General features: G+C 50.4%; 1 protein-coding gene across 1 annotated transcript; it reads left to right on the top strand.

Moving 5' to 3' along the window:
* The first annotated feature begins 8,232 nt into the window (after positions 1–8,232).
* LOC309518127 (E3 ubiquitin-protein ligase TRIM56-like) lies at positions 8,233–13,478 on the top strand. Its single transcript, XM_082197973.1, has 3 exons — positions 8,233–8,353; positions 10,563–12,006; positions 12,148–13,478. Exons 2-3 carry the CDS (start codon positions 10,594–10,596, stop codon positions 13,198–13,200), a joined length of 2,466 nt encoding a protein of 821 aa, XP_082054099.1. The 5' UTR covers positions 8,233–8,353; positions 10,563–10,593; the 3' UTR covers positions 13,201–13,478.

The raw sequence follows: 13,478 nt of genomic DNA on the forward strand, positions 1-13,478 counted from the left end.
TTACCAGTCAGATGAAAACAAACTTGACACAAGGACATCAGATTTAGAAAAGAATTATTATTAAATATATTATCAAAACCACTAGACTGAAAAGATGGGAAAACAATGGGGAAAAACTTAAAATTCACCATGTGCTATCTGATAAAAGAACTTCATGAAACTGACTTTCAACATGTGATGAACATGTCCCCAAAGTAAAACACAAACACACAAAATGAGCTATGAGGAACCAAAAATAAATAAATGCTAAGACACACAATTAATAAGTAACCTGAAGTAATCTGTTTTGGCATTCTAACATCCCAAATGAAAATAAAAGTGTTTCTTGATGTGACATCAGCTGTAATGTTAATAGTGGAATAGTGGGAAATGAGTTAATACCAAGAAAATGAATGGCAATTTAAAGTTGTGCAAGTACCTTGCACTAGCCAAAATGACAGAATTAAGAAATGCTCAGGCAAAAGGTAAACAAATACCATTCCACAAACAATGTTTGGTTGTGCTTCGATTAATTTCATATATATAATGGAAGAACTGATAAAACGAACGTAATAAAGGAAAACAGATTATTTGTAACCTAAAAAATAATGTCAAAGCCACAAAGAGATAGAAGGAAATCAACTAATATAGCAGGGATTCAGACTTGTTTTGCTGAACAGAAAGAAAGTGACTGTTTGGCTTTAAGGGAAGTAAGACAAAAGGAAAACAAATGCAATTACTTTTTATAGAGTATTTAAATCACTGTTTGCATCCCCTCAGAAAGGACACTCTGTTAAAAGGGAAAATTATTTCATGTGAGAGGTCTGTCAGGAAATGCTGTTCCTAAAATGCATAGGCATATACACATACACATACACACACACACAAGAAAACTGTTATAAAATTTAAATCACATGGGGGGGGGAAACTACTCAAGAGAGGAACTCACAGTGGGAGTGCTTTGATATTTACCTGTGAAAAGAATTTGGCATGTCCAGTACTTAACTCTATTGTCTTAAGTAGCCCTGGAGCAAAACACATTAAGGATGATTTCGCTCAATGGTTCCAAGTTTTACATAAGGAAATTTGTATAGGTTTCACGCTCTCCAAACCTTCTCTCTCCCCCCTCCTTTCTCTCGCTCTCTCTCTTTTTTTTTTTAAAGCTGATCTAGCCTCTGTGCATGTGCAGAGTTCATGTCTCAGCAAACCTTTTATACCACTGAAAATGTTGCATCCTTTGGCTCAATTAGAATAAGGAAGGGAAAGGTAAGGAGTAGATTTTAAAAATAGGGTTAGATTTTAAAACAACAAAAGGAGAAACTCAGCAATTTAAGTATTCACCAAAGCTAGCAATTTCAGCGCAAGCAACAGGAGTGCTTCCTTTATGTACAGGAAAGGACTATCATTATTGGTCATTTTATCTGGTCATTCGCGGAACAATCAACCGCTCTCTTATTTATGAGTAAAATGGCCAGAGAGTTAGAATTCATATGATTTTTTTTTTTTTTAACATTCTCAGCCTTACCATCCGCAGACAAATTTTACTGCCCTTTATTTACAGGATGGATGGTCAAGGCTAATTCTACTTGATTATATGAATTTTTATGTGCTTAAACTTTTAATGGACTTTTAAGTTTGATTTTTTTAAAAATAATAGACAAAATGATGAACACTGTAATCACTTAAATGCTTGATATTACCAGTTGGGCTTCACCTCTCACCTTTTAAAACTAAAGAGCATAGCTAGGTTGAATTTCAACTCCATCACGTCACCAGAATTTAAGAAGTACCCTCCAATGCTTGCAGACACATGTCCTTCCACACAGCCACAAATCGGGAGAGTTGAAAGGGGACCCTGGGCTCATCTAGTCCAACCCTCCAAAATATAGGGTTCACAGCAAGATTTTGCAGCAAGATTTGTACTACCAAAGAGGCATACACATTTAAGTACAGATTTACAGCTGGGAAAGGAAACATCTATGCTCCTATCATGTACTAAGGAAGAGGAAAATAAAAGTACATAACTTTACACAGAACCCTTTTTGCAGATCTTGAGATAGTTTGAGTGAGTTTGAAATGATATTTAAGGAAGATTGAAGTGAACAGTTTTCGTAAGATAGGGAGAGGATCTCTTATAAAGCACAGTTAAAGCAGCCCTAGATTTGATTTTTTTTTAAGGGAATACACGAGTGTTGCCCCCCTCCCCTCTTTGCAGTTTCCTTTAAAGGAAGCTTACTCGGAAGTAAATTTACCTGGCACAGAAGTAAGAAGGGGGAAAACAACTGAAAGAGGCAGAGTGAAACAAGGGGGAGGGGGGGCATTTTCTAACAAAAGAGGCCATGAAGTCTTATAGAGACTGATATCAGGAGCCTTACAATAACTCTTCTGTCCAACCAAATCAAAGTTAAAACTGGATTCAAATATTTTTCTTTGAATGAACACCATACTTTTATAGGCATATGCTTAATGAAGTACATACACTGCATTTTAGCTTGAGAGAGCAGTTGGCTCAACTAGGCTTTTGCAGCAGAAACATTAGGTTATCAGCACCTTCCAAAATAAGACTGTAGACTCACAATCTCAAAAGTTGGGGCAAAGCAAGAGGTGGGGTAAACATTTGCACACTTCATTCTCAATTTTTGTCTTATTTAGGACTGCTAAGATCCAGCATGGCTTCCTTAGATTTAAATTTTGAAGCAAGCTTGCAGTTTAAACTATGCACACTTAAGAAAGGCAGTCTGCCAGAGACAGAAGGAACAGACAACACACATAACAGACAACATGTAAACATACATCTTCTCATATATGTATTAACAGACAACACACATAACAGACAACATGTAAACATATATATTCTCATCCTTTAGTTGGTTATTGCAAGGAGATGGGCCACTACCTTTGGCTTCATTAAGTGAAATTAGTAGGAAGGTCCCACATGGTTTTATGAGCCTCCTTGCCTCTTCAAACACACCACCAGGTAATCAGACTGGTAGGGCTCACAACGCTTGGTTGACTGGGTACCCCTTTATAGATGCATGCGTTGCTGTTGTTGCTTTTTTGCTTTTTCCTTTTTTGGGGGGGGTGTCTGGGATAGAGAAGGGGGAAAGAGAGGGGTTGATTAGGATTGGTATGTCTAGGGGTTTGGTACGCTTAGTACAGGGACGTATAGTAAAGAGGAGAAGGGGCTTCTAGTTGCCTGGCAACTTCCTTAGTGGGTTTTAGAGAGCTCTAGCTATCCGGTTCCTTGCGTTCCATTTCCTATTTCCTTATTTCCTTATTTCCTGTAACCTGGGGTCTCTTTCCACTCTGCCGGTCCTGCCCAATTCCTCATGGGCTATCCCTCCTGGCAACCTCCTACCTATCGTCACATCTCAGGAAAAGGGGCCCTACTGGACGCCCGCGCCATGCAGTGCCAGATCGGGTGGTCCCTGGATAGAATTTCGGGTCGAAAATCCCCCTTGCTTTCGGAAGCGAGCTTACAGTACACGTGGTATGTAGCTCGACCGGTGCGGCTGGGATTGGGATAGAAAGCAAGACCACTTCCTGCCCCCTAGAAAGGACGCTCGGGAAGATCGGAAAGAGAGCTCCAACCCCTTGCTTTCAACTGGGATGCCCGTTGCAGAGAGTCGGCTATCTTTCAAGTCGGGTCTCTCCGTCTTACTTTCGGGCTCCCAATTGGTGCGGCTGGCTGGAGATTTTAAGGAAAAGGGATAGAGCTCAGAACCCCCCTTTCGGGTTGAGCAGCGGTCCACGGTCTCTCTCACTAACCGGACCAAGAGAAAGGCAAGAAGGAGCGATAGAGAGGAGGGCAGAGAATTCAGTTGCCAGGAGACTTCCACCCCCTTCCCACCAGTGCACTGGATTTTCCTTTTTCCTTATTCTCACGCGTCTTCTATGATGATCCCGGGATCGATGAATAAGCCGGCTGGATCCCTCTTTTGCTCCCCGGCTGAACTCCTAGGGCTTTCGATTACCACCCAGAAGATGGCTGGGGGTCCAAAAGGATCTTCCCAGGCAAAATGGCCTGGAGCCGGCTGAAGATTTCGGGGGCCCCAGTCAGCAGCTCGGGAGAACCGCAAGCCCCACGTTGGGCAGCCAACTGTTACGGCTAAAATCTGGGTGCGGGGTTACTCTGCCACCCAGCTCATCGGACTAAGTCCGTGGGTCCCTGCGGAAGAAAATGAGCTCAGCCGGACACAGGAGCAAACTGCAGAAGGTCCAAGTTTATTGCGCAACAGGTTCAAGGCGAGATTGAACAGCGAGAAAGGGGGTGACATGAACTTTTGAAATTTCCCTCCATGTCCCAGAATACAGTGCAAAATACCTCCCAGTTACATCACGAATACATTAAGGAAAGGTTGGGTTACACAGATTACATCATGAATACATTAAGGAGAGGTTGGGTTACACTGGATTAACATATGGAGGAGGGAGGGGGGAATATGCAGAGCTGGAGATATGCGCAGATAAGCACATCCTGAGAAGACAATGGTCCATGTACGCATAGTCTGTCACCTGGCATTGCCCGAGGAAAGGTTTGGCAGAGTGATTTTGACAGGATTACTTGAGAGATTATGGAGGACAGGGGAGGGGTGATGGAGTCCTAGAGAAATTGAGCAAATATATTGTAGTGAAGAAGACATGCCCCCCCCCTTCCGTAACAGAGGCGTGGTTAAAGGCAATGCAGGCAGAGTATAACTCTCTGCTAAACAACAATGTGTTTGTACCTACAGAATTGCCTAAAGGTAAAAAGCCCATAAGCTGTAAGTGGGTTTTTAAAGTGAAAAAGCTGGCTGATGGTAGTTGTCAGAGGAAAGCCAGGTTGGTTGCACGGGGCTTTACACAGAGGAAAATGATACATTATGATGAAGTGTTCGCCCCAACAGCAAAGGCTGAAACAGTAAAATCAGTTTTAGCAATGGCAAGTCTGAGAGGGTTAAAAGTTAATCATTTTGATGTTGCCTCAGCATATTTAAATGCTCCTATTGACGCCGAGGTATATTTACAGCAAATACCAGGTTATGAGCTAGAAAAAGACAGCATGGTGTTAAAACTGCAAAGGGCACTATACGGTTTACACCAAAGTGCACGTCTATGGCATGAATGCATAGACACAACTTTGAAAAAGATGGGATTCAAACAAAGCCTGGCTGATTCCTGTTTATATTCAGCAATGGTGCAAGGAAGTGTTTGTTATTTACTTTTGTATGTTGATGATATCTGTCTAATAACTGCACAAAAGCAAGTGTCTTGGTTTATAAACAGCCTAGGTAACAAATACAAACTGAAGTATTTGGGAGAGATTCAAAATTACTTAGGAGTAGAGGTTCAGAGAAATGAAGAGGGCATTTACTCTCTGAGTCAGAAGGAAAAAATAAAAAAGTTACTGAAGACATATGGAATGGAGAGGGCAAATGAGGTTGACACTCCCATAACTACCCAGTACAAAAATGAACCAGAAGGGCAAAAATGTGAGAATGCAACAGCGTTTCATTCTCTGTTGGGTTCTCTGTTATATTTAAGTTGTTGGACAAGACCCGACATAACATTGGCAGTGCACATGTTAAGCCAAAGAAGTGCAGACCCGGCTCAGAGAGATTGGGTAGCACTTAAAAGAATCCTAAGGTATCTGAAAGGCACAAAAGATTACAAACTGGTGCTGGATACAGGACATGATCAGCAAGTGTATGCATACGCTGATGCCAGCTGGGGAGACAGAGAAAATGGAAAGTCTACCACTGGCTATGCCATATATATTGGAAATGCCCTGGTTCAGTGGAAATCCCAGAAACAAACATTTGTTGCCACAAGTACTTGTGAAGCAGAGTACTCAGCCATAAGCGAATGTGTATCACAAATAGAGTGGTTTGCTTGCCTAACAAAAGAGCTTGGAATACCTTCTGAAATGCCAATCACTGTGCTAAGTGACAACATGGCTGCACAACAGCTTGCTAACCAACAGAACTTTAAGAGCAAGAGTAAACATATTGCGATAAGATACGGAAATGTGAAAAATGCTTTGGAAAGAAATGTATTAAAGGTACAGCACTGTAACACAAAATGTAATGTGGCAGATTTGTATACAAAATGTTTGGACGCTCCTAAATTTCGAGACTTAAGAGAATTATTGGGTCTCAAGCCTTTGACTTAAGGAGGAGTGTTGGGATTCGCAGGATACTGGATAAGTCTGCAGGCTTCAACAGGATGATGCAATACTCTGCTGGGTCAGAGTGACTCAGCAGGAGTGTGATTAGTGTAATTGGCTATCACCTGCTTTAAAAAGGAAAGCCTGTTTAACAGGGGGTGTGGTGGTTGTGCTGTAGTGTGGTGGTGCTGTGGTGGAGAGTATTCGTTTGTAAGTACTCTGTATGAACTGCTTCTTTTGTATATAGCCTGTATAAAGCTCACATTAAAAAGGACTGCACTGAAAAACCTGGAACTCTTAGTGTTTTGCTGAAAACGCCGCGTGGAATACGCGACAGCCTGACCCCCTCCTCTGGCAATATGCATAGAATTTTGCTTAATGGTTGCCATCAATTTGATTTTAATTAATTTTTATAATGAAATGTTGTTAGAATGTTGGATTATTTTGATTGTTGTTAGCCGCCCTGAGCCCAGCTTCGGCTGGGGAGGGCGGGGTATAAATAAAATTTATTATTATTATTATTATTATTATTATTATTATTATTATTATTATTTATTATTTATTATTTCATTTGTAAGCAAGAAGGAACACAGTCGAGGACCACCCCCCTTAAACCTATGAACAAATCTGGCTTTGGGCATTTGGATACTTTTACCGTGGTACCTCGGGTTAAGAGCTTAATTTGTTCTAGAGGTCTGTTCTTAACCTGAAACTGTTCTTAACCTGAAGCACCACTTTAGCTAACGGGGTCTCCCACTGCCGCTGCTCCGCCGCTGCACAATTTCTGTTCTTATCCTGAAGCAAATTTCTTAACCTGGGATAGCAGAGTCCGTAACCTGAAGCGTATGTAACCCAAGGTACCACTGTATTGCCATTCCCTTGGTATAACAGGCTACCTTGCCTTGTAACCAGGTCTTGTTTAATCATTATGCCTATGCTATACATAGTTCCAGTTGCTACTTTCCACACAATCACATGCCTGTGGTTTATTCCCCCCCCCCCCATTTTATTTCATGCCTGCTTTTGCAGATGTGGGAAGCTGATTTTGGGCACCCATCTCTCTCGGGAGACAATGGAGGAGTGCGGCTTCAGGGGTGAAGCCAAACTGTTGGAAGGTTGCAGCATCTGCTGGGGCTATAGACACCGATACATGAGACGAGTTTTTATTGCAGCAGGGGCAGATGAGGGCATCCAGTTACGCTGCTGCAGATGGACTACCGCCTTTCTTCTCTCTGAGCTCCCCTTAAGTCGTCATTTCCACTCCCCACCCCCAAAATATTGAGGCTAAAATGCCTTTTTATTTATGCTTTGCGCATATAGATTTATATACAGGCAGGGGCAAATAAGACTGTTGGTGTATATTACAAAAATAATAATTAGTAACTGCCTCCCCATATGGTTAGCCACCTTGAGCATTGTTTTAAGTCTTCATTTCCACTCCACCACCCCAAAAAATATTGTGGCTAAAATGTCTTTTTATTTAAGCTGTGCACACACATATATATAAAGCAGAGACATCGCCTTGCCAACAAAGGTCCGTATAGTTCAAGCTCTGGTTTTCCCAGTAGGGATGTATGGAAGTGAGAGCTGGACCATAAAGAATTGATGCTTTTGAACTCTGGTGCTGGAGGAGACTCTGGAGAGTCCCATGGACTGCAAGAAGATCCAACCTCTCCATTCTGAAGGAAATCAGCCCTGAGTGCTCACTGGAAGGAGATAACTTAGCTAACTCCTGGGGGGGGGGGTCCAGCCTGGATGCCCCAAGAGAGACGGGCTGCGAGGCTCAAAGGGAGCGAGGAGAGCCGACACCTTTCATTGCGGAACCAGCTCGGAGCCCCCCCGCGACCCCTTTGTCGCAACCTCCCAGCCCCGCTGCGCCTTGCGCAGGGGTGCCCAAACGTTTCTCAAAGAGCCAGATTTGATGAAGTGCACATGCGTGAGGGCCGACCAAAGCTTTCTTTACGGTTTTACCCCAATGATGTTGAACTTTTTTGTTGATTCAAGTTGTTGAGCTTTTAGGCGGGGTTTTACCCCAGTAAATAAACTAGGCGCCGTATTAAACCTTTGGACTTTGAACATACCTGCCCTTGCGGAATCCGCCGCCCCCTGGGAACCGAACCTAGCACCAGATTCGCTTTCGCGCAGTGACGCTCCCCGCCCCACATCTCGGGGGCGACCTCCCAAGGAAGGGCAAGCGAGGAGGACCCCCAGCCCAGCTGCCGCTCCGAGGTAGGGGCTCCTTCGCGGGTGGGCGGACAAGCTGCCAGCCAGTCGGGAGTCGCCCCCCAGATATGGGGTTCGGGCGGCGGCCTTTGGCATGGAGACCTTCGGAGGGTTAGGGGCGGCCGGGGTGGGTCGGGGGGCGGTCCTTCTCTCCCTGGATCCCGGGGAAGGTGAGGTCACGCTGGTCGCAAGGGCCTCGATGAGAGCTGGGCAAGGGCGCCCCCCGCCGGCGCCAGGAGTCTCCTGGGAACCCAGGAGTCCTGCCCCCTAACCCCCACTCCCGTTGGACGCGTTGTAAAAACCAGGGGTCGCCTGTGAGGCTCAACCCACGGAGAGTGGCGCTTTCAACCCCGTGTGTGGGTTTTCCCCGTGTTTGTGGCTGTGCGCTCCTGTGCGCGCCTTCCTACCTAGCGCACTTAGGGACGTGCGCTTCTTGTACAGAGCCTCGGTTTCCTTACATCAGGCGCAAGGGCTCCTTCTCCTGGGGTCACCCCGATCCGGGGAGCCCCCTCTCACCCCAGGCTCCTAGCGGGAGGAAAGAGGGGAGCCTCAGCAGGGCTCTCCGGGTGTTGCTGGACTCCCGCTCCCTCCCTGGAGAACACTGGCCTTGCAGGGAATTCAAAAGGGAATCCAGCCATATCTGGTGTTTGCAGAACTTTTGTCCCGAGAGGACTGGGCAAAGTCAGGGAGGAGGGAGGGTGTCCTTGGCTCGGAGCCACAATACAGACTCTGCTGTGCCTTAGTGAGTGGTCCAGATCCAGAAACCGAGTAGAAACTGCTCCTACTGTCAGAAAGTTCTTCCTGATGTTTACGCTGCAATGTCCTTTCTTGTAACTGAACTCCTTTGTAACTGAACTCAGGCTTGCTTCATTTCCCATGTGGCAGCCCTTGAGATGTTTGAAGATGGCTACCATATCCAGTGGCGTAGCGTGGGTTGTCAGCACCCGGGGCAAGGCAAGTAATTTGCGCCCCCTAACCCGTGGATTTTAGCACTCAAGTGCGAGCCCCCCCCCAGATGTTGCGCCCGGCCCCCCTGCACCCCCACGCTACGCCACTGGGGCTGGGGGCGAGCGAAGGAGCCAAGGACCCCCCCAAAGGCTCAGCAGGAATTTATTAAATTTATTATTTGCGGGCCGAGGCAGCCGAAGCCCCCTCCCATCGAGCGCCTCCCCGCCCCCTCCTCTCCTTGGGCTGTAGGTGGAGCTCCAGATCCGGGCTTGGCGAGTGCCTCTCCTCCCTGCCGGGTCCGGGGGCTTCCAGCCGTGCTCCGTCCTCGCCCCCCCCCCGCGGGTGAGACTTGCGCTGAGAGCCGGAGCCAGTGGCGCCCCCTTCTGCCAGGAGACCCTCTCCCGCCCGCCGGCTTCCTCTCGGAGGGTTTTGGGGAGCGCAGGGCGCGGCGAGGCCCCTCGGGGCTCTCCTCCCTCCCAGTCGGCAGAAGCAGCCGCCGCTTGTGGCTGGGCCGAGGGGATGGCGTCGGCGTGCGGAGGCTGCCCGTGCCCGGCCAGGCATCGGTGGTGGCATCGGCACTGCTGCAGCGGCTGCTCCTCCTGCGAGCAGTGAGTGGAGCGCAGCCGCAGCGGCGGCGCGCTAGGGCGCAAGGCTGGCGGTGGCGGCGGGGAGCCCGGCGGAGGAAGGAACTTGTCCCTTCCCTCTGGACTCGCACCCCCCCAGATGTTGCGCCCGGTGCGGCCGGCACCCCTGGCACCCCCCACGCTACGCCACTGACCATATCTCCTCTCAGTCTCCTCTTTTCCCGTTCTCATCAGGCTTGGTTTCCAGACCTTTGATCATCTTGGCAGCCCTTCTCTGCATACCTTCCAGCTTGTCAATACAGTTGTACCTCGGGTTACCCAGAAATAGCACCTTGGGTTAAGAACTTTGCTTCAGGATGAGAACAGAAATTGTGCTCTGGTGGCACAGCAGCAGTGGGAGGCCCCATTAGCTAAAGTGGTGCTTCAGGTTAAGAACAGTTTCAGGTTAAGATGGACCTCCAGAACGATTTAAGTATTTAACCCGAGGTACCACTGTATCCTCCTTAAATTGTGCTGCCCTGGACTTCTGATGATGCCGCCTAAAATCACATTCGTCTTTTTTTGCTGCTGCATCACAGCGTTGACTCATATTGTGGTTTACTAAAACCCCTGGATCCTTTTCACAGTTCTCTCTCTCTCTCTCTCTCTCTCTCTCTCTCTCTCTCTCTCCCCTTCCCTTCAAGGCAACCTCCCTGCAGCAGGGACCACCCCACCATGGCTGCCAAGGCCCCGTCCCTCTCCGAAGCCCTCACCAGCGGCTTCCTGACCTGCACCATCTGCCTGGAGCGCCTCCGCCGCCCCAAGATCCTGCCCTGCCTGCACAGCTACTGCCAGGAGTGCCTGCGCAAGTTGGCAGGGGGCCGGAAGGAGCTTCGGTGCCCCGAGTGCCGCGAGCGGGTGGCCCTCCCAGAGGGGGGCGTGGGTGCTCTCCGGACCAACTTCTTCATCAACGGCCTGCTGGACCTTGTCCACCCCACGGGGGAGGCAGAGCTCACCTGCAGCCTCTGCCCACTCATCGGCCAGGAGACCAGCCGGCCGGCCGTCTCCCGCTGCCTGGACTGCGCTGACGACATGTGCCGGGACTGCGCCAGCGGGCACCGCTGCTCCCGCCTCACCCACCTCCACCGCGTGGTGGCCATGGAGGACTACCTCTCCGGGGAGCACGACGAGGAGATCCGGAAGCACCAGGCGCTGCAGTGCAAGGAGCACACCGGCGAGGAGCTGCGCTTCTTCTGCACGCCTTGCGCCGTCGTCCTCTGCCGGGAGTGCCGGCTGGGGCCCCACCTCCAGCACCCTTGCCTGCCCCTGGCTGAGGCGGCCCGGGCCCGCCGGCCGGTCATCGTGGAGCTCCTGGCCGGGGTGGAGGAGACGGTGCAGGTCATCCGGGCGGGGAGGGCCAGCCTGGAGAGGGAGGCTGCGCAACTGCAGGGGCGCGAGGCTAGCATCCGGGACGCGGTGGAGCAGGCGTGCTCGCGGGCGGTGCAGCGGCTGCTGGCGCAGCAGGAGGAGGTCCGGGCCCAGCTGGCGGACTACGTGAGGGAGCGGAAGAAGGCCTGCCAGGACCTCTGCTCCGATCTGGAGTTCCAAGAGCAGGTGGCCTCCAGCACCGTGGCCTTTGCCCAGAAGGTGCTGAGTCTGGGGAGGGAGGTGGAGATCGTCTCCCTGGAGCAGGTCATCTGTGAGCGTCTCAGGCATCTGCAGGGCTTCTCCTGGGAGCCGCTGGCCACCCGCCTGCCCTGCCTGGAGGTCAACGCTGAGATCGAGGGCAGCGGCCCCCGCCTGTTCCACCTGGAGTTCCGGGAGGAGAGCCCCACTGGAGTGCCGGAGGGCCCCAAGGAGGAGGCCACAAAAGGGGCCAAGAAGAAGACCCACCTGCCCTGCCTGGAGGTCAACGCTGAGATCCCCACTGGAGTGCCAGAGGGCCCCAAGGAAGAGGCCACAAAAGGGGCCAAGAAGAAGACCCACCTGCCCTGCCTGGAGGTCAACGCTGAGATCCCCACTGGAGTGCCGGAGGGCCCCAAGGAGGAGGCCACAAAAGGGGCCAAGAAGAAGACCCACCTGCCAGAGGGCCCCAAGGAGGAGGCCACAAAAGGGGCAAAGAAAGAGACCCACCTGCCCTGCCTGGAGGTCAACGCTGAGATCCCCACTGGAGTGCTGGAGGGCCCCAAGGAGGAGGCCACAAATGGGGCCAAGAAGAAGACCCACCTGCCGGAGGGCCCCAAGGAGGAGGCCACAAATGGGGCCAAGAAGAAGACCCACCTGCCAGAGGGCCCCAAGGAGGAGGCCACAAAAGGGGCAAAGAAAGAGACCCACCTGCCCTGCCTGGAGGTCAACGCTGAGATCCCCACTGGAGTGCCGGAGGGCCCCAAGGAGGAGGCCACAAAAGGGGCCAAGAAGAAGAGGAGGAAGCAACAGCAGCAAGAGCAGCCTGCCAAGGAGGGATTCCACATGACCACCCTCATCCTCAGGGGCTGCCAGCAAGCCGTAGCCCCTGTGCCTCCTCCCAAGGTCCCAGGAACCCCCCTTCTGACACCCAAGCCGTCCTTCTCGTGTAGCTTCTGCGTCAAGATCCCCAGTGACCAGAAGTGCCCCTTGGTCACAGGGCTCTGCCCCTTTGGCTCTGGAGAGCTGCTGGTGGCTGACAATCAAAACCAGAATCTGAAGCGCTTCTCCCTGCAGGGGGAGTTCAAGGGCACTGTCCCTGTCCCCAGTGGCGTGGCCCCGGTCAGCTTGGCCACCGTGGGCAGCAAGGTGGCCTTCACGGCCGGCTCCTGCCTCTACCTCCTGAATGGTGAGGGTGGCCTGGTGTGGCAGAAGGCTCTGGGGCAGGGGCAGGCCTTCCATGCCGTGGTGGGTCTGGGGGTAGACCGTATGGCAGTGTGTGTGGCTGGGCAGTTGGAGGTGTACGACCTGGAGGGGCAGCTGCTGGAGAAGATTGTGCCTGAGGACAGTGCAGAGAGGTGCCTCGTCTTCCTGGCCAACCACAAGGACGGCTTTGTGGGCTCTGACTGGTACCGCTGCAGCGTGGTCCTGTTCACCAGGACGGGGCAGCTAGTGGCCGAGTGCTCTGAGGAGCAGCTGGGCGAGTGCCAGCCGGGGGGCATTTGTGCCGACACCATGGGCATCATTTACGTGGTCTTGCAGGAGCTGAACGAGGTGGTGGCCTTCTCCCCCAGTGGGAAGAAGTTGGGGGCGTTCCTCAGTGCCAAGAACAGCATCGACCGACCGCGGGTGGTCACAGTGGCTGGGAAGCGGCGCTTTGCCGTGGCTCTGAGCAACGGCACTGTCCACATCTTCCGGATCACATATCAGGGCAAGTGAACCAGAGGAAGGGCAAGGGACGGGGGGTTAAAAGCTGTATGTCCCAGAGTTAATGACCCAAGGCAGACTGGAGTGCCCATGGTCACACCGGGTGAGCAATGGTGTGTGTAGGAGACTAAAATCATGCTTTTACTTTGTAACTCTGTTGTGATCACCATTCCTCTCTCCCCCCCCCCTATAAATATCATTTAATAATAAAACAAACGTGTATATTTGCATCTTTGCAAGAGAGGACAATTGTATATGAGCTGAAATAAAAGAGTCTGGATAAAAAACTT

Source organism: Podarcis vaucheri (assembly GCF_965113315.1).
Source record: "Podarcis vaucheri genome assembly, chromosome: 13".
Classification (NCBI taxonomy): Eukaryota; Metazoa; Chordata; class Lepidosauria; order Squamata; family Lacertidae; genus Podarcis; species Podarcis vaucheri.